Genomic DNA, 17,238 nt, shown 5'->3' with positions numbered 1-17,238 from the left:
GGGTGTCGTCCCCACCCTGGAGGCCCCAAGGTGTGTCCCCCCCATGTCCCCTTGGTGTCCCCCCCATGTCCCCGTGGTGTCCCACCCTCCATGTCCCCATAGTGTCCCACCCCCCATGTCCCCATGGTGTCCCCCCCCATGTCCCCATAGTGTCCCACCCTCCATGTCCCCATAGTGTCCCCCCCCATGTCCCCTTGGTGTCCCCCCCATATCCCCTTGGTGTCCCACCCTCCATGTCCCCATAGTGCCCCCCCCATGTCCCCTTGGTGTCCCCCCTCGGTGTCCCCATAATGTCCCACCCCTCCCATATCCCCATAGTGTCCCACCCTCCATGTCCCCATAATGTCCCACCCCCCATGTCCCCATGGTGTCCTCCCCATGTCCTCTGGGTGTCCCCCCTCAGTGTCCCCATAGTGTCCCCCCCCCCATGTCCCCTTGGTGTCCCCCCTCAGTGTCCCCCCGGGTCCATCCTGCCACCTCCCGGTGTCCCCCAGGGTGTTGTCCCCACCCTGGAGGCCCCAGGGTGTGTCCCCCCCCCATGTCCCCATAGTGTCCCACCCTCCCTGTCCCCATGGTGTCCCCCCCCATGTCCCCCATAGTGTCCCACCCTCCCTGTCCCCATGGTGTCCCCCGCTATGTCCCCATAGTGTCCCCCCCCCCCATGTCCCCATAATGTCCCCCTCCATGTCCCCATAGTGTCCCCCCCAATGTCCCCTGGGTGTCCCACCCCCCATGTCCCCATGGTGTCCCCGTGGTGTGTCCCACCATGTCCCTATGGGGTCCCTCCATGTCCCCCAGTGTCCCCCCCTTGTCACCCTCCCTCATGTCCCCGTGGTGTCCCCGTGGTGTGTCCCTCCATGTCCCCCCAGTGTCCCCCCTTGTCACCCCTCCCGTGCCCCCCCATGTCTGTCCCCTGTCCCCACATCATCCCCACGGTGTCCCCCCTTGTCACCCACTCCCATCCCCACATTGTCCCCCCCCATGTCCCCCTGGTGCCCCCCCCGTGTCCCCACAGTGTCCCCACTCCCGTATCCCCCCCATCACCCCTCCTGTGTCTCCGTGGTGTGTCCCCACTCTGTCCCTATGGGGGTCCCTCCATGTTCCCCCAGTGTGTCCCCCCAGTGTCCCCCCTCCCGTGTCCCTGTGGTGTGTCCCACCATGTCCCTCTAGTGTCCCCCCCTTGTCACCCCTCCTGTGTCCCCGTGGTGTCCCCGTGGTGTGTCCCTCCATGTCCCCCCTGTGCCCCCCCATGTCTGTCCCCTGTCCCCACATCATCCCCACGGTGTCCCCCCTTGTCACCCCCTCCTCTCCTCACGTTGTCACCCCCATGTCCCCCTGGTGCCCCGCCCGTGTCCCCACAGTGTCCCCCCCCCGTATCTCCCCCATCACCCCTCCTGTGTCCCCATGGTGTCCCCATGCTGTGTCCCACCATGTCCCTACGGGGGTCCGTCCATGTCCCCCGAGTGTCCCCCCCCCCGTGTCCCCATGGTGTGTCCCACCATGTCCCTATGGAGTCACCTCCATGTCCCCCCAGTGTCCCCCCCTTGTCACCCCTCCTGTGCCCCCCCATGTCTGTCCCCTGTCCCCACGCCATCCCCACGATGACCCCCCTTGTCACCCACTCCCATCCCCATGTTGCCACCCCGATGTCCCCCTGGTGCCCCCCCCATGTCCCCACAGTGTCCCCCCAGTGTCCCCCCTTGCCACCCCTCCTGTGTCCTTGTGGTGTGTCCCCCCATGTCCCCTGGGTGTCCCACCCCCCATGTCCCCATGGTGTCCCCGTGGTGTGTCCCACCGTGTCCCTATGGGGTCCCTCCATGTCCCCCCAGTGCCCCCCCTTGTCACCCCTCCTGTGTCCCCGTGGTGTGTCCCACCATGTCCCTATGGGGGTCCCTCCATGTCCCCCCCAGTGTCCCCCCATCACCCCTCCTGTGCCCCCCCATGCCTGTCCCCTGTCCCCACGCCATCCCCACCGTGTCCCCCCTTGTCACCCACTCCCATCCCCACATTGTCCCCCCCATGTCCCCCTGGTGCCCCCCCCGTGTTCCCACAGTGTCCCCATTCCCGTGTCCCCCCCATCACCCTCCCTGTGTCCCCGTGGTGTCCCCCACCATGTCCCTACGGGGGTCCCTCCATGTCCCCCCAGTGTCCCCCCACCGTGTCCCCATGGTGTCCCCCACCATGTCCCTATGGGGTCCCTCCATGTCCCCCCAGTGTCCCCCCCATCGCCCCCCCTGTGTCCCCGTGGTGTGTCCCACCATGTCCCCATGGAGGTCCCTCCATGTCCCCCAGTGTCCCCCCCTTGTCACCCCTCCTGGGTCCCTGTGGTGTGTCCCACCACGTCCCTATGGGGTCCCTCCATGTCCCCCCAGTGTCCCCCCTCCTGTGTCCCCGTGGTGTGTCCCACCCTGTCCCTATGGAGTCACCTCCATGTCCCCCCAGTGTCCCCCCCATCGCCCCCCCTGTGTCCCTGTGGTGTGTCCCACCATGTCCCCATGGGGTCCCACCATGTCCCCCCAGTGTGTCCCCCCAGTGTCCCCCCTCCCGTGTCCCCGTGGTGTGTCCCACCCTGTCCCTATGGGGGTCCCTCCATGTCCCCCCAGTGTGTCCCCCCCCGTGTCCCCACGGTGTGTCCCACTGTGTCACTCTATGTCCCCCCAGTGTCCCCCCAGTGTCCCCCCCTTGTCACTCCTCCTGTGTCCCCATGGTGTGTCCCACCATGTCCCCTGGGTGTCCCACCCCCCATGTCCCCATGGTGTCCCCATTGTGTGTCCCACCATCTCCCTATGGGGTCCCTCCATGTCCCCCCAGTGTTCCCCCTTGTCACCCCTCCTGTGTCCCCGTGGTGTCCCTGTGGTGTGTCCCACCATGTCCCCCCAGTGCCCCCCCTTGTCACCCCTCCTGTGTCCCCGTGGTGTCCCTGTGGTGTGTCCCACCATGTCCCCCCAGTGCCCCCCCTTGTCACCCCTCCTGTGTCCCCGTGGTGTCCCCATGGGGTCCCTCCATGATCGCCCCAGTGTCCCCCCCTTGTCACCCCTCCTGTGTCCCTGTGGTGTCCCTGTGGTGTGTCCCACCCTGTCCCCATGGGGTCCCTCCATGTCCCCCCAGTGTCCCCCCCATCACCCCTCCTGTGCCCCCCCATGTCTGTCCCCTGTCCCCACGCCATCCCCACGGTGTCCCCCCTTGTCACCCCCTCCTCTCCCCACATTGTCACCCCCATGTCCCCCTGGTGCCCCCCCCCGTGTCCCCACAGTGTCCCCCCCCCCCCGTATCTCCCCCATCACCCCTCCATGTCCCCATGGTGTCCCCGTGGTGTGTCCCACCCTGTCCCTATGGGGTCCCTCCATGTCCCCCCAGTGTCCCCCCCTCGTGTCCCTCTGGTGTCCCCATGGGGGTCCCTCCATGTCCCCCCAGTGTCCCCCCTTGTCACCCCCTCCTCTCCCCACATTGTCCCCCCCATGCCCCCCTGGTGCCCCCCCCATGTCCCCTCAGTGTCCCCCCTTGTCAGCCCCTCCTCTCCCCACGTTACCAGCCCGATGCCCCCCTGGTGCCCCCCCCGTGTCCCCACAGTGTCCCCCCCCCCGTGTCCCCCCAGGACCTGCTCCGGGCCGTCAGCGGGACCTTCATCTTCCTCGTGGTGGCCCTGGTGGCCTTGGCCTCGTCCCGGGACGCCCTGGCCGCCACCACCTTCGTGAGTGCCCCCAAACCTCCCCCTCCCCTCACCCTTGTGTCCCCCCCCCCACCCCACCCCATACCAGGGGGGGTCACCTGCCCCTCTGCCCTCCCCCCCAGACCTTCAGCCTCGTCCTCGCCTTCGTCTTCGCCTTCGACGTCTTCGTCACCTACCGCACGCGGGTGGGGCCCGCGCTGGGACAGGGTGAGGGGACACGGGGGGGGGGACACGGGGTGGGGGGTGGTGGGGACACCCCCGGGTCACCCCTGGGTGGGGGACACCCGAATTCTCCTTTCCCGCCGCCTCCAACCTCCTCCTCTTCCTCCTCCAGACCCCGACATGGAGGAGACCTGAAGGCCACCCCCCATCGTCCCCCGGTGTCCCGTCGTCCCCCGGTGTCCCGTCGTCCCCTGGGGTCCTGCCCCGACCCCCCCTCCCGCCTCACAACCCCCCCCTCATCAAAACCCCCCCCAAATGAAAGCTCTTCCCACTCCTGGTGCTGCTCCGGGTCGTGTTTTTGGGGTGGGGTGGGGGGAGAGGGGACATTGTGTCCCTCCCCCTGACCCGGCGGGTGGCGGCCCCGTGGGTCGCTAATTAATTAATTAATTAATGATGTCGTCGGGGTCCCCTCGTCTTGGACGGGGGGAAGGTGGGGGGTGTCACTCGTGGGGTTGGTGGGTCCCTCGTGGTGGTGGTTCCTTCATGGGGGGCCCCTCATTTTCATCATGGGTCCCTCATGGTGGAGGGGGGTCCCTCATGTCATCATGGGGGTCCCTCATGGTGGTGGTGGGTCCCTCATGTCATCATGGGGGTCCCCATGGTGGAGGTGGGTCCCTCATCATCATGGTGGGTCCCTTCTCATGGTGGGTCCCTCATGGTGGTGATGATGGGTTCCCCATGGTGGAGGTGGGTCCCTTCTCATGGTGGGTCCCTCGTGGTGGTGGTTCCTTCATAAGGGGTCCCTCATAGTGGAGGGGGGTCCCTCATGGTGGAGGTGGGTCCCTTCTCATGGTGGGTCCCTCGTGGTGGTGGTTCCTTCATAGGGGGTCCCTCATGGTGGTGGTGGGTCCCTCATGTCATCATGAGGGTCCCTCATGTTGTTGGTGGTGGGTCCCTCATGGTGGTGGAGGTGGGTCCCTCATGGTGGGTCCCTCGTGGTGGTGGTTCCTTCATAAGGGGTCCCTCATCATCATCATCATCATCATCATGGGTCCCTCATGGTGGTGGTGGGTCCCTCATATCATCATGGGGGTCCCTCATGGTGGTGGTGGTGGGTTCCCCATGGTAGAGGTGGGTCCCTCATAGTGGAGGTGGGTCCTTTCTCATGGGGGTCCCTCATGGTGGTGGTTCCTTCATGGTGGGTCCCTTCTCATGGTGGGTCCCTCATGGTGGTGGTTCCTTCATAAGGGGTCCCTCATCATCATCATGGGTCCCTCATGTTAGTGGAGGTGGGTCCCTCATCATGATGGTGGGTCCCCTCTCATGGTGGGTCACTCGTAGTGGTGGTTCCTTCATAAGGGGTCCCTCATGGTGGAGGGGGGTCCCTCATGTCATCATGGGGGTCCCTCATGGTGGTGGTGGTGGGTCCCTTCTCATGGTGGGTCCCTCGTGGTGGTGGTTCCTTCATAAGGGGTCCCTCATCATCATCATCATCACCATGGGTCCCTCATATCATCATGGGGGTCCCTCATGGTGGTGGTGGTGGGTCCCCATGGTGGTGGTGGGTCCCTCATGTCATCATGGGGGTCCCTCATGGTGAAGGTGGGTCCCTCATCGTGATGGTGGGTCCCTTCTCATGGTGGGTCACTCGTGGCAGTGGGTCACTCGTGGCAGTGGGTCACTCGTGGCAGTGGTCACTCCTCATGGTGGGTCCATGGTGTTGTTGTTGTTGTTGGTGGTCCCTCACGAGGGTGGTGGGTCACTCCTCATGGTGGGTCCGTGGTGTTGGTGGTGGTCCCTCACGAGGGTGGTGGTCACTCCTCATCGTGCAGCTTCTGGGGTGGGGTGGGACAGAAGACAGCGGGTCCGGGGGCGGTCGTGGGGTGGCTGTGGGGCTGGGGGGGGTGTTTGACGGGGGGAGGTCCCACCTTGGCTCCGATGTCGCGGCTCTTGGCCCGCAGTTTGTTGACCTGGGACTCGGCGATGTCGGCGCGTTCCTCGGCCTCGTCCAGCTCGTGCTGCGCCTTCCGGAACTTGGCCAGGTTGGTGTTGGCCTGTTCCTCCTGGGGGGGCAAGGGGGGGTCAGGGGGGTGGCACCAGGGCCAAACGTCCTCCTGCCTCCCCCCCACGGCTGAGCTGTCTTTGTCCCTCTGTCCGTTGATCCATCTGTCCGTCCCCATCCTTCTGAAGGCTCAGCCATCCATGGGCTCAGCGTCCATCTCTCCGTCATCCATCCACCCATCCATGGATCCATTCATCCATCCATCCATCCATTCATCCACCCATCCATCCATCCATTCATCCATCCACCTATCCATCCATCCACCCATCCATCCATCCTTCTCTTTGATCCATCCACCCATCCATCCATCCATCCATCCATCCACCCATCCATCCACCCATCCATCCATCCATCCACCCATCCATCCTTCTTCTCTTTGATCCATCCCTCCATTCCTCCATCTGTCTGTCCATCCATCCATCCACCCACCCATCCACCCATCATCCATCCATCCATCCACCCATCCATCCTTCTTCTCTTTGATCCATCCCTCCAGTCATCCATCTGTCCATCCATCCATCCATCCTTCTTCCCACCCATCCATCCTTCCACCCATCCATCTTCTCTTTGATCCACCCACCCATCCCTCCATCCTCCTCCATCCACCCTCCCCTCGTCCCTCCCTCCCCGTTCACCCACCGCCTCCTCCGCCTGCCGCTTGTAGGCCTTGACTTTCATCTGCAGTTTGTCCACCAGGTCCTGCAGCCGCAGCAGGTTCTTCTTGTCCTCCTCGGTCTGCGGGGACAGGGACAGGGGTGGACACCGGCTCAGGGTGGCACCAGTCAGGGACTCCAGGTCACCCGTGACCGGTCAACTGACCGGGTCAACCCTCTGGGTCACCTCTGTCCCTGTGGCCAGCAGGTCAATGTCCTGGGTCATCTCCGTCCCTACGGCCACCAGGTCAATGTTGTGGCTGATCCCTGTCCCTGTGGCCACCAGGTCAATGTCCTGGGTCACCTCTGTCCCTGTGGCCACCAGGTCAATGTTGTGGCTGATCCCTGTCCCTGTGGCCACCAGGTCAATGTCCTGGGTCACCTCTGTCCCTGTGGCCACCAGGTCAATGTTCTGGGTCACCTCTGTCCCTGTGGTCAGCAGGTCAATGTTGTGGCTGATCCCTGTCCCTGTGGCCACCAGGTCAATGTCCTGGGTCACCTCTGTCCCTGTGGCCACCAGGTCAATGTTCTGGGTCACCTCTGTCCCTGTGGTCAGCAGGTCAATGTCCTGGGTCACCTCTGTCCCTGTGGCCACCAGGTCAATGTCCTGGGTCATCTCCGTCCCTACGGCCACCAGGTCAATGTTGTGGCTGATCCCTGTCCCTGTGGCCACCAGGTCAATGTCCTGGGTCACCTCTGTCCCTACGGCCACCAGGTCAGTCCTCTGGGTCACCTCCATCCCTAAGGCCAGCAGGTCAATCCTCTGGGTCACCTCTGTCCCCGTGGCCATAAGGTCAATGTCCTGGGTCACCTCTGTCCCTGTGTCCACCAGGTCAACGCTGTGGGTCATCCATGTCCCTGTGTCCACCAGGTCAATGTCCTGGGTCACCTCTGTCCCTGTGGCCAACAGGTCAATGTCCTGGGTCACCTCTATCCCTAAGGCCAGCAGGTCAATCCTCTGGGTCACCTCTGTCCCTACAGCCACCAGGTCACTGTCCTGGGTCACCTCTGTCCCTACGGCCACCAGGTCAGTCCTCTGGGTCACCTCCATCCCTAAGGCCAGCAGGTCAATCCTCTGGGTCACCTCTGTCCCTACAGCCACCAGGTCACTGTCCTGGGTCACCTCTGTCCCTACGGCCACCAGGTCAGTCCTCTGGGTCACCTCCATCCCTAAGGCCAGCAGGTCAATCCTCTGGGTCATCTCTGTCCCTGTGGCCACCAGGTCAATCCTCTGGGTCACCTCTGTCCCCGTGGCCATAAGGTCAATGTCCTGGGTCATCTCTGTCCCTGTGTCCACCAGGTCAACGCTGTGGGTCATCCATGTCCCTGTGTCCACCAGGTCAATGTCCTGGGTCACCTCTGTCCCTGTGGCCACCAGGTCAATGTCCTGGGTCACCTCTGTCCCTGTGGCCAGCAGGTCAATCCTCTGGGTCACCTCTGTCCCTACAGCCACCATGTCAATCTTCTGGGTCATCTCCATCCCTAAGGCCAGCAGGTCAATCCTCTGGGTCACCTCTGTCCCTGTGGCCAGCAGGTCAATGTCCTGGGTCACCTCTGTCCCTGTGGCCAGCAGGTCAATGTTCCGGGTCATCTCTGTCCCTGTGGCCAGCAGGTCAATGATCTAGGTCATTTCTGTCCCTATGGCCACCAGGACAATGTCCTGGATCACCTCTGTCCCTGTGGCCACCAGATCAATGATCTGGGTCATCTCCATCCCTACAACCACCAGGTCAATGTCCTGGGTCACCTCTGTCCCTGTGGCCACCCCGTCAATGTCCTGGGTCACCTCTGTCCCTGTGGCCAGCAGGTCACTCCTCTGGGTCATCTCCATCCCTACGGCCACCAGGTCAATGTCCTGGGTCACCTCTGTCCCTGTGGCCACCAGGTCAATGTCCTGGGTCACCTCTGTCCCTGTGGCCACCAGGACAATGTCCTGGGTCATCTCCATCCCTATGGCCATCAGGTCAACGCTGTGGGTCATCCATGTCCCTGTGGCCATCAGGTCAATGTCCTGGGTCTCCTCTTTCCCCATGTCCACCAAGTCAATGTTCTGGGTCATCTCCATCCCTACAGCCACCAGGTCAACACTGTGGGTCATCCATGTCCCTGTGTCCACCAGGACAATGTCCTGGGTCATCTCCATCCCCGTGGCCACCAGGTTAACACTGTGGGTCACCTCTGTCCCTGTGGCCACCAGGTCAATGTCCTGCATCAGTGACGTCCCCGTGGCCGCCACCGTCTCTCCCCATTTCCAGTCCCCCGTGAACGTAGATGAAGAGGGGCCACACCATGGTGGTCCCACCCAGTAGATGAGCTCCTTGACCCCTCCATGGGGGTCTCACCTTGCCCCCCCCCGGTGTCTCACCTGGTAGCTGAGCTCCTTGACCCCCCCACAATGGTCTCACCTTGCCCCCATGGTGTCTCACCTGATAGATGACCTCCTTGACCCCCCCAGGGTGGTCTCACCTGGTTGCTGAGCTCCTTGACCCCCCATGGTGGTCTCACCTTGCCCCCCCTCAGCATCTCACCTGATAGATGAGCTCCTTGACCCCTCCATGGTGGTCTCACCTTGACCCCCCCATGGTGGTCTCACCTTGACCCCCCCATGGTGGTCTCACCTGGTAGTTGAACTCCTTGACCCCCCCATGGTGGTCTCACCTTGACCCCTCCACGGTGGTCTCACCTGGTAGCTGAACTCCTTGACCCCCCCTCAGTGTCTCACCTGGTAGCTGAGCTCCTTGACCCCCCCATGGTGGTCTCACCTTGCCCCCCATGGTGGTCTCACCTGGTAACTGAGCTCCTTGTCCCCCCCCCTCGGTGTCTCACCCGGTAGCTGAACTCCCTGACCCCCCCATGGTGTCTCACCTGGTAGCTGAGCTCCTTGACCCCCCCACGATGGTCTCACCTTGACCCCCCTCAGTGTCTCACCTGGTAGCTGAGCTCCTTGACCCCTCCATGGGGGTCTCACCTTGACCCCCCCTCGGTGTCTCACCCGGTAGCTGAGCTCCTTGACCCCCCCGTGGTGGTCTCACCTTGCCCCCCACGGTGGTCTCACCTGGTAGCTGAGCTCCTTGACCCCCCCATGGTGGTCTCACCTGGTAGCTGAACTCCTTGACCCCCCCTCGGTGTCTCACCTGGTAGCTGAGCTCCTTGACCCCCCCATGGTGGTCTCACCTGGTAGCTGAGCTCCTTGACCCTCCTCTCGGACTTGCGCAGCCCCTTGACGCTCTCGGCGTTCCTCTTCTGCTCGGCCTCCAGCTCGGCCTCCAGCTCCCTCACCCGCCCCTCCAGCTTCTGCAGCTGCTTCTTGCCGCCCTTCAGGGCCAGCTGCTCGGCCTCGTCCAGGCGCAGCTGCAGGTCCTTGATGGTCTGCTCCATGTTCTTCTTCATCCTCTCCAGGTGGGCGCTCGTGTCCTGCTCCTTCTTCAGCTCCTCGGCCATCATGGCCGCCTGCAGGGGTGGGGGGGACAACGGGGAGGTCCGGCCGGGTGGTTCGTCCCCCCGTCACCCCGCCCCGGCCGCGCCACTCACGTCGGTGACGGCCTTCTTGGCCTTGTCCTCGGCGTTGCGGCACTCCTGCACGGCCTCCTCCACCTCCGCCTGCAGCTGGGAGACGTCGCCCTCCATCTTCTTCTTCTGGTTGATCAGGCTCGTGTTCTGGGGGGCGAGGGGGGAAAGGGGGACCTCAGGGGGCGGCCCCGGGGCTGCTGACCCAGGTCTTGACCCCCCTCCCCAGGCCTTGGAGGCTCCCCAGGTCTCGGCAGGGTTGGAGGATCTTCTTCCGGGGATCTTGGTGAGTCGACACAGAAGCCGCCGACCTTCCGTAGAGCAACTCAAAGAGAAGCTCCCAAACTTCTGTAGAGCAACCCAACCTTCCTTGGGCCTTCCATGGACCAACCCAACCTTCCTTGGACCTTCTATGGACCAACCCAACCTTCCTTGGGCCTTCTATGGACCAACCCAACCTTCTTCAAACCTTCCACGGACCAACCCAACCTTCCTTGGACCTTCCATGGACCAACCCAACCATCTTCAAACCTTCTATGGACCAACCCAACCTTCCTTGGACCTTCCATGGACCAACCCAACCTCCTCCAGATCAACCCAACCTTCTTCAAACCTTCCACGGACCAACCCAACCTTCTTCAAACCTTCTATGGACCAACCCAACCTTCGTTGGGCCTTCTATGGACCAACCCAACCTTCCTCAGACCTTCCACAGACCAACCCAACTTTCCTTGGACCTTCCACGGACCAACCCAACCTTCCCTGGACCTTCTATGGACCAACCCAACCTTCCCTGGACCTTCCACGGACCAACCCAACCTTCTTCAAACCTTCCACGGACCAACCCAACCTTCCCTGGACCTTCCACGGACCAACCCAACCTTCTACGGACCAACCCAACCTTCCTTGGGCCTTCTATGGACCAACCCAACCTCCTCCAGATCAACCCAACCTTCCTCGGACCTTCTACGGACCAACCCAACCTTCTTCAAACCTTCTATGGACCAACCCAACCTCCTCCAGATCAACCCAACCTTCCTTGGACCTTCCACGGACCAACCCAACCTCCTCCAGACCAACCCAACCTTCTTCAAACCTTCTATGGACCAACCCAACCTTCCCTGGACCTTCTACGGACCAACCCAACCTTCTCCAGATCAACCCAACCTTCCCTGGGCCTTCTATGGACCAACCCAACCTTCTTCAAACCTTCCATGGACCAACCCAACCTTCCTTGGACCTTCTATGGACCAACCCAACCTCCTCCAGATCAACCCAACCTTCCTCAGACCTCCCACAGACCAACCCAACCTCCTCCAGACCAACCCAACCTTCTCCAAACCTTCTACGGACCAACCCAACCTTCCTTGGACCTTCTACGGACCAACCCAACCTCCTCCAGATCAACCCAACCTTCCCTGGACCTTCTATGGACCAACCCAACCTTCCTCAGACCTTCTATGGACCAACCCAACCTCCTCCAGATCAACCCAACCTTCTTCAAACCTTCCACGGACCAACCCAACCTTCTTCAAACCTTCTATGGACCAACCCAACCTTCGTTGGGCCTTCTATGGACCAACCCAACCTTCCTCAAACCTTCCATGGACCAACCCAACCTTCCTCTTACCTTCTATTGACCAACCCAACCTCCTCCAGATCAACCCAACCTTCCTTGGACCAACCCAACCTTCCCTGGACCTTCCACGGACCAACCCAACCTCCTCCAGACCAACCCAACCCTCAGGAGGAGGTGGGGCCACCGGGCCAACACCACCTCGAGCCGCCTCGAGGTGCCCAAACCGACCAAGCGTCTCCGTCTCTCCCGGGTTTGAGCGCCCCTGGACGGAGGTGCCCCCTCTCTGGGAGGTCTCACCTGCGAGTGGAGGAGCTGGACCCTCTCGCTGGCCTCGATGAGCTCCTGCTCGGCCAGTTTGCGGGCCCGCTCGGTCTGCTCGGCCAGCGCCCGCAGCTCCTCCAGCTCGGCCTGCAGCAGCGCGTTCCGCCGCTCCGCCACGGCCACGTTCTCCCTCAGCTCCTCCCCGGCCCTCGCCGCCTCGTCCAGCTGCAGCTGCGTGTCCTGGGGGGCCACCCCGCCGTGAGGACGGGGGGCCAGGAGGGTGGGGGGGGCCACCCAACTGCCCCTGGGGGGTGGGGAAGGGCAGGGAGGTGCCCCCGACCGTGAGGGTGGTGGGGAAAGGGTGGTGGGTTTACCCGGCTATGGGGGTGTGGGGAAGGGAACCCAAACACCCCTGGGGGGTAGGGAAGTAGGGGTAGGACCACTCAACAGCCCCTAGGGGTGGTGGGGCCTCCTACCCATCACCCTCCCCATGGGGCAGGTACCCTCAGGTACCTCCTGGACCTCACTATCCCATGGGACAGGTACCCTCAGGTACCTCCTACCCATCCCCATCCCCATGGGACAGGTACCCTCAGGTACCTCCTGGACCTCACTGGGACAGGTACCCTCAGGTACCTCCTACCCATCACCCTCCCCATGGGGCAGGTACCCTCAGGTACCTCCTGGACCTCACCATCCCATGGGACAGGTACCTTCAGGTACCTCCTACCTCACTATCCCATGGGAAAAGTGCCTTCAGGTACCTCCTGGACCTCACTGTCCCATGGGAAAAGTACCTTCAGGTACCTCCCAGACCTCACTGTCCCATAGGACAGGTACCCTCAGGTACCTCCTATCCATCCCCATGGGACAGGTACCCTCAGGCACCTCCTACCCATCCCCATCCCCATGGGACAGGTACCCTCAGGTACCTGCTGGACCTCACTATCCCATGGGGCAGGTACCCTCAGGTACCTCCTGGACCTCACTGGGACAGGTACCCTCAGGTACCTCCTGGACCTCACCATCCCATGGGACAGGTACCCTCAGGTCCCTCCCACACCTCACTAGGACAGGTACCCTCAGGTACCTCCTACCCATCCCATGGGACAGGTACCCTCAGGTACCTCCCACACCTTGCTGGGACAGGTACCCTCAGGTACCTCCTGGACCTCACTGGGACAGGTACCCTCAGGTACCTCCTGGACCTCACTATCCCATGGGACAGGTACCCTCAGGTACCTCCTACCCATCCCATGGGACAGGTACCCTCAGATACCTCCTGGACCTCACTGTCCCATGGGGCAGGTACCTTCAGGTACCTCCTACCCATCCCCATCCCTATGGGGCAGGTACCCTCAGGTACCTCCCACACCTCACTGGGACAGGTACCTTCAGGTGCCTCCTACCTCACTATCCCATGGGAAAAGTACCTTCAGGTACCTCCTGGACCTCACTGTCCCATGGGACAGGTACCCTCAGGTACCTCCTACCCATCCCCATGGGACAGGTACCCTCAGGTACCTCCTGCCCATCACCATCCCCATGGGACAGGTACCCTCAGGTACCTCCTACCCATCACCATCCCCATCCCCATCCACCCACAGGTACCTCCTGGACCTCACTGTCCCATGGGACAGGTACCCTCAGATACCTCCCGGACCTCACTGTCCCATGGGACAGGTACCCTCAGGTACCTCCTACCCATCCCCATCCCCATGGGACAGGTACCCTCAGGTACCTCCTGGACCTCACTGGGACAGGTACCCTCAGGTACCTCCTACCCATCACCCTCCCCATGGGGCAGGTACCCTCAGGTACCTCCTGGACCTCACCATCCCATGGGACAGGTACCTTCAGGTACCTCCTACCTCACTATCCCATGGGAAAAGTGCCTTCAGGTACCTCCTGGACCTCACTGTCCCATGGGAAAAGTACCTTCAGGTACCTCCCAGACCTCACTGTCCCATAGGACAGGTACCCTCAGGTACCTCCTATCCATCCCCATGGGACAGGTACCCTCAGGCACCTCCTACCCATCCCCATCCCCATGGGACAGGTACCCTCAGGTACCTGCTGGACCTCACTATCCCATGGGGCAGGTACCCTCAGGTACCTCCTACCCATCACCATCCCCATGGGACAGGTACCCTCAGGTACCTCCTGGACCTCACCATCCCATGGGACAGGTACCCTCAGGTACCTCCTGGACCTCACTGGGACAGGTACCCTCAGGTACCTCCTACCCATCCCATGGGACAGGTACCCTCAGGTACCTCCCGGACCTCACCCTCCCCATGGGACAGGTACCCTCAGGTCCCTCCCACACCTCACAGGTACCCTCAGGTACCTCCCACACCTCACCCTCCCCATGGGACAGGTACCCTCAGATACCTCCTGGACCTCACCCTCCCCATGGGACAGGCACCCCCAGGTCCCTCCCACACCTCACAGGTACCTTCAGGCAGCCCTGCAGGGCCTTGACTTGCTTCTGGGCCTCGCTGGCGCCGCGGTTGGCGTGGCCGAGCTGGATCTCCATCTCGTTCAGGTCGCCCTCCATCTTCTTCTTCAGCCGCAGGGCCTCGTTGCGGCTCCGGGTCTCGGCGTCCAGCGAGGTCTGGAGAGACTCCACCACCCGCAGGTGGTTGCGCTTCGCCTGCTCCATCTCCTCCTCCTTCTCCCCCAGCTTCCGCTCGTACTCCGCCTTCACCTGGTTGAACTCCAGCTGCGCCCGCAGGATCTTGCCCTCCTCGTGCTCCAGGGAGGCCTGGGGGGGGGACACGACACAGAGGGGGGACCTTGAGGGTCGTGGAGGGTGAATGTGTCGCCGGGGGAACGCGGGGGACGCGGCTGGTCCCACCTCGGCCTCCTCCAGGGCGGCCTGGAGCTCCAGCTTCTCGGCGTCCAGCTGCTTCCGCGCCTTCTCCAGCTCGTGGGCGGACTTGTGGCCGGCGCCGAGCTGCTCCGTGAGGTCCGAGATCTCCTCTGCTCCGGGGGGAGACCCCATCAGAACCCGTGGGAGGGATGGGGGATGTAGGACAGGGGGGTAGAGCTGCCCACGACCTCACCTTGGAGGTTCTTGTTCTCCCTCTTGAGGGTCTCCAGGTGCTCCAGCGACTCCTCGTAGACGTTCCTCAGCTTGAAGAGGTCGGTGCTGAGGGCCCGGGCCTCCTTCTGCGACGCCTCCAGCTCCGTCTGCGACTCCTCGAACTTCTGCTTCCACTCGGACAGCACCTGGAGGGGGGGGGGACAGACAACCTGGGGTCACCCTCCTGTGCCCCCCCAAAACAGGAGGCCAGGCCCGAATGAATTAACCGAGAAATTTGGGGCCTGCTGACGAGTCGCCAACACCCCAAACCGTCTGTGCTCGCTCTGTTCTACTCTAATGGGCCAAAAACTTAAGAGAATGGTAAAAAAAAAATGTAATAAGCCTAAAGGTAATAAACTAAAGATGCAGTAGGATGAGGTGGACACTTGAATAGAAGAAACAAGCCGGGAGACGGGGGTTTTTCCAAGCTTCGGGGAGCGGGTCGGGAACAACGGAAGAGAAGAAGGGTCAGGCTGAGGAAGGTGAGTTTAAGCCCCCAGACTCAGGGGAGGAAGGGGGGTGTAGGTGGAGCTCAGGCAGGGCTTGAGGTGGTCCTTCCTCTAACCCTCTCCTCATCCCATGGGTCTGGGGGCTGATTCTCATCTTCCTGGGCCCGATCTCCCTTCTCTTCCATTGTTCTCGTCCCGCTCACTGAGGCTTGGAGAAGGCCTTGGCTCCCAGCCTGTTTCTTCTGCTCAAACGTCCACCTCACCCTACTGCATCTTTAATTTATTACCTTTAAGTTTATTACATTTTTTTTACCATTCTTTTAAGTTTTCGCTCCGGTGAGAAGAACACGACGAGCGCAGGTGGTTTGGGGTGTTGGCGACTCGTCAGCAGGCCCCGAATTTCTCGGTTAATTAATTTGGGCCTGGCCTCCCGTTTTTCACCCCCCATGGCCCCCACCTTGTCGAAGTTCCTCTGCTTCTTGTCCAGGGCGGCGGCGGCGGCGTTGGAGCGCTCCACGTCGGCCATCAGGTCCTCGATCTCGTTCTGCAGCCGGTGCTTGGTCTTCTCCAGCGAGGAGCACTTGGCGTTCACGGCCTCCACCGCCTCCTCGGCCTCCTGCAGCCGCTGCGCCAGCTTCTTCCTGCCCCCGGGGAGGGGGGGACGGGGGGACAGCCCGGGGTCAGCCCTGGGCTGGGCGGGACCGCTCAGGCCTCCTCCCGCCCGGCTGTTGGCCGGGGTTCTGCTCTGGGTCTCCTCTGCCTCCTCTGGGACTTTGTCCAGAACCTTCTCCAGAGGGTGGTCTCCACCCTCCACCCCAGAGAAGCTCAGTCCATGGGTAGATGACTCAGTTTCCTCCAGAACCTTCTCCAGAACCTTCTCCAGTGGGTGGTCTTCACCCCCCACCCCACAGAAGCTCCATCCATGGGCAGATGACTCAATTCCCTCCAGAACCTTCTCCAGAGGGTGGTCTCCACACCCCAAACCCCTCAGAAGCTCCATCCATGGGTGGATAACTCAATTCCCTCCAGAACCTTCTCCAGAGGGTGGTCTCCACCCTCCACCCCTCAGAAGCTCCATCCATGGGCAGATGACTCAATTCCCTCCAGAACCTTCTCCAGAGGGTGGTCTCCAACCCCCTCAGAAGCTCCATCCATGGACAGATGACTCAATTTCCTCCAAAACCTTCTCCAGAACCTTCTCCAGAGGGTGGTCTCCACCCCCCGACCCCCCCCCAGAAGCTCCGCCCACGGGGCGGGGACTCACTTGGCCTCCTCCAGCTCCTCGGTGCGTTGGATGGCGTCCGTCTCGTACTTGGTCCTCCACTGGGCCACCTCAGAGTTGGCCTTGGAGAGCAGGCGCTGGAGCTCGGCCTTGGCCTCGGTCTCCTCCTCGTACTGCTCCCGCAGCAGGTCCCCGTCGTGCCGGGCCGACTGCAGCGCGTGGGCCAGCGCGTTCTTGGCCTGGGCCGGAGGGGAAGGCGGCGCCCGTGGGGTCGGGCGGGCTGGAGCGGCCTCGGGGTTCTTCGGCTCAGCGAGAGCTGGTCACGGTCACCCCGCCCAACCCGACCTTCTGCAGGCCAACCCGACCTTCTGCAGATCAACCCAACCTCCTCCAGACCAACCCAGCCTTCCATGGACCAACCCGACCTTCTGCACCCCAACCCAACCCTCTGTGGATCAACCCGACCTTCTGTGGATCAACCCAACCTTCTGTGGATCAACCCAACCCTCTGTGGATCAACCTGACCTCCTGCAGACCAACCCAACCTCCTGCAGACCAACCCAACCTCCTGCAGACCAACCCAGC

At 62.4% G+C, this 17,238-nt stretch overlaps 1 protein-coding gene and 1 long non-coding RNA gene across 2 annotated transcripts in view; one reads left to right on the top strand and one right to left on the bottom strand.

Moving 5' to 3' along the window:
- The first annotated feature begins 3,575 nt into the window (after nucleotides 1-3,575).
- On the top strand, nucleotides 3,576-4,158 carry LOC127465921 (uncharacterized). The gene is made up of 3 exons (XR_007902460.1): nucleotides 3,576-3,691; nucleotides 3,793-3,877; nucleotides 4,005-4,158. It is a non-coding gene; the product is annotated as an uncharacterized LOC127465921 (long non-coding RNA).
- A 1,466-nt stretch (nucleotides 4,159-5,624) lies between these two features.
- Nucleotides 5,625-17,238, bottom strand: part of LOC127465920 (myosin-6-like) — a 44,253-nt gene continuing 32,639 nt past the window's right edge. Inside the window, exons 28-38 of the mRNA XM_051776448.1 lie at nucleotides 16,696-16,892; nucleotides 15,889-16,072; nucleotides 14,963-15,128; nucleotides 14,755-14,879; nucleotides 14,353-14,661; nucleotides 11,931-12,134; nucleotides 10,079-10,204; nucleotides 9,722-9,997; nucleotides 6,534-6,629; nucleotides 5,761-5,895; nucleotides 5,625-5,667 (exon numbers count right to left, since the gene is read on the bottom strand). Of these exons, the coding sequence (XP_051632408.1) occupies nucleotides 5,647-5,667; nucleotides 5,761-5,895; nucleotides 6,534-6,629; nucleotides 9,722-9,997; nucleotides 10,079-10,204; nucleotides 11,931-12,134; nucleotides 14,353-14,661; nucleotides 14,755-14,879; nucleotides 14,963-15,128; nucleotides 15,889-16,072; nucleotides 16,696-16,892 (1,839 nt within the window). The 3' untranslated portion in view covers nucleotides 5,625-5,646. The remainder of the gene's footprint in view (nucleotides 5,668-5,760; nucleotides 5,896-6,533; nucleotides 6,630-9,721; nucleotides 9,998-10,078; nucleotides 10,205-11,930; nucleotides 12,135-14,352; nucleotides 14,662-14,754; nucleotides 14,880-14,962; nucleotides 15,129-15,888; nucleotides 16,073-16,695; nucleotides 16,893-17,238) is intronic.

Source organism: Manacus candei, unplaced genomic scaffold (genome assembly GCF_025592945.1).
Source record: "Manacus candei isolate 608988 ecotype Guabito, Panama unplaced genomic scaffold, ASM2559294v1 h1tg000532l, whole genome shotgun sequence".
NCBI classification, from domain to species: Eukaryota; Metazoa; Chordata; class Aves; order Passeriformes; family Pipridae; genus Manacus; species Manacus candei.
Note: the sequence above shows the minus strand (reverse complement) of the source record. Positions and strands in the feature narration are given on the sequence as shown.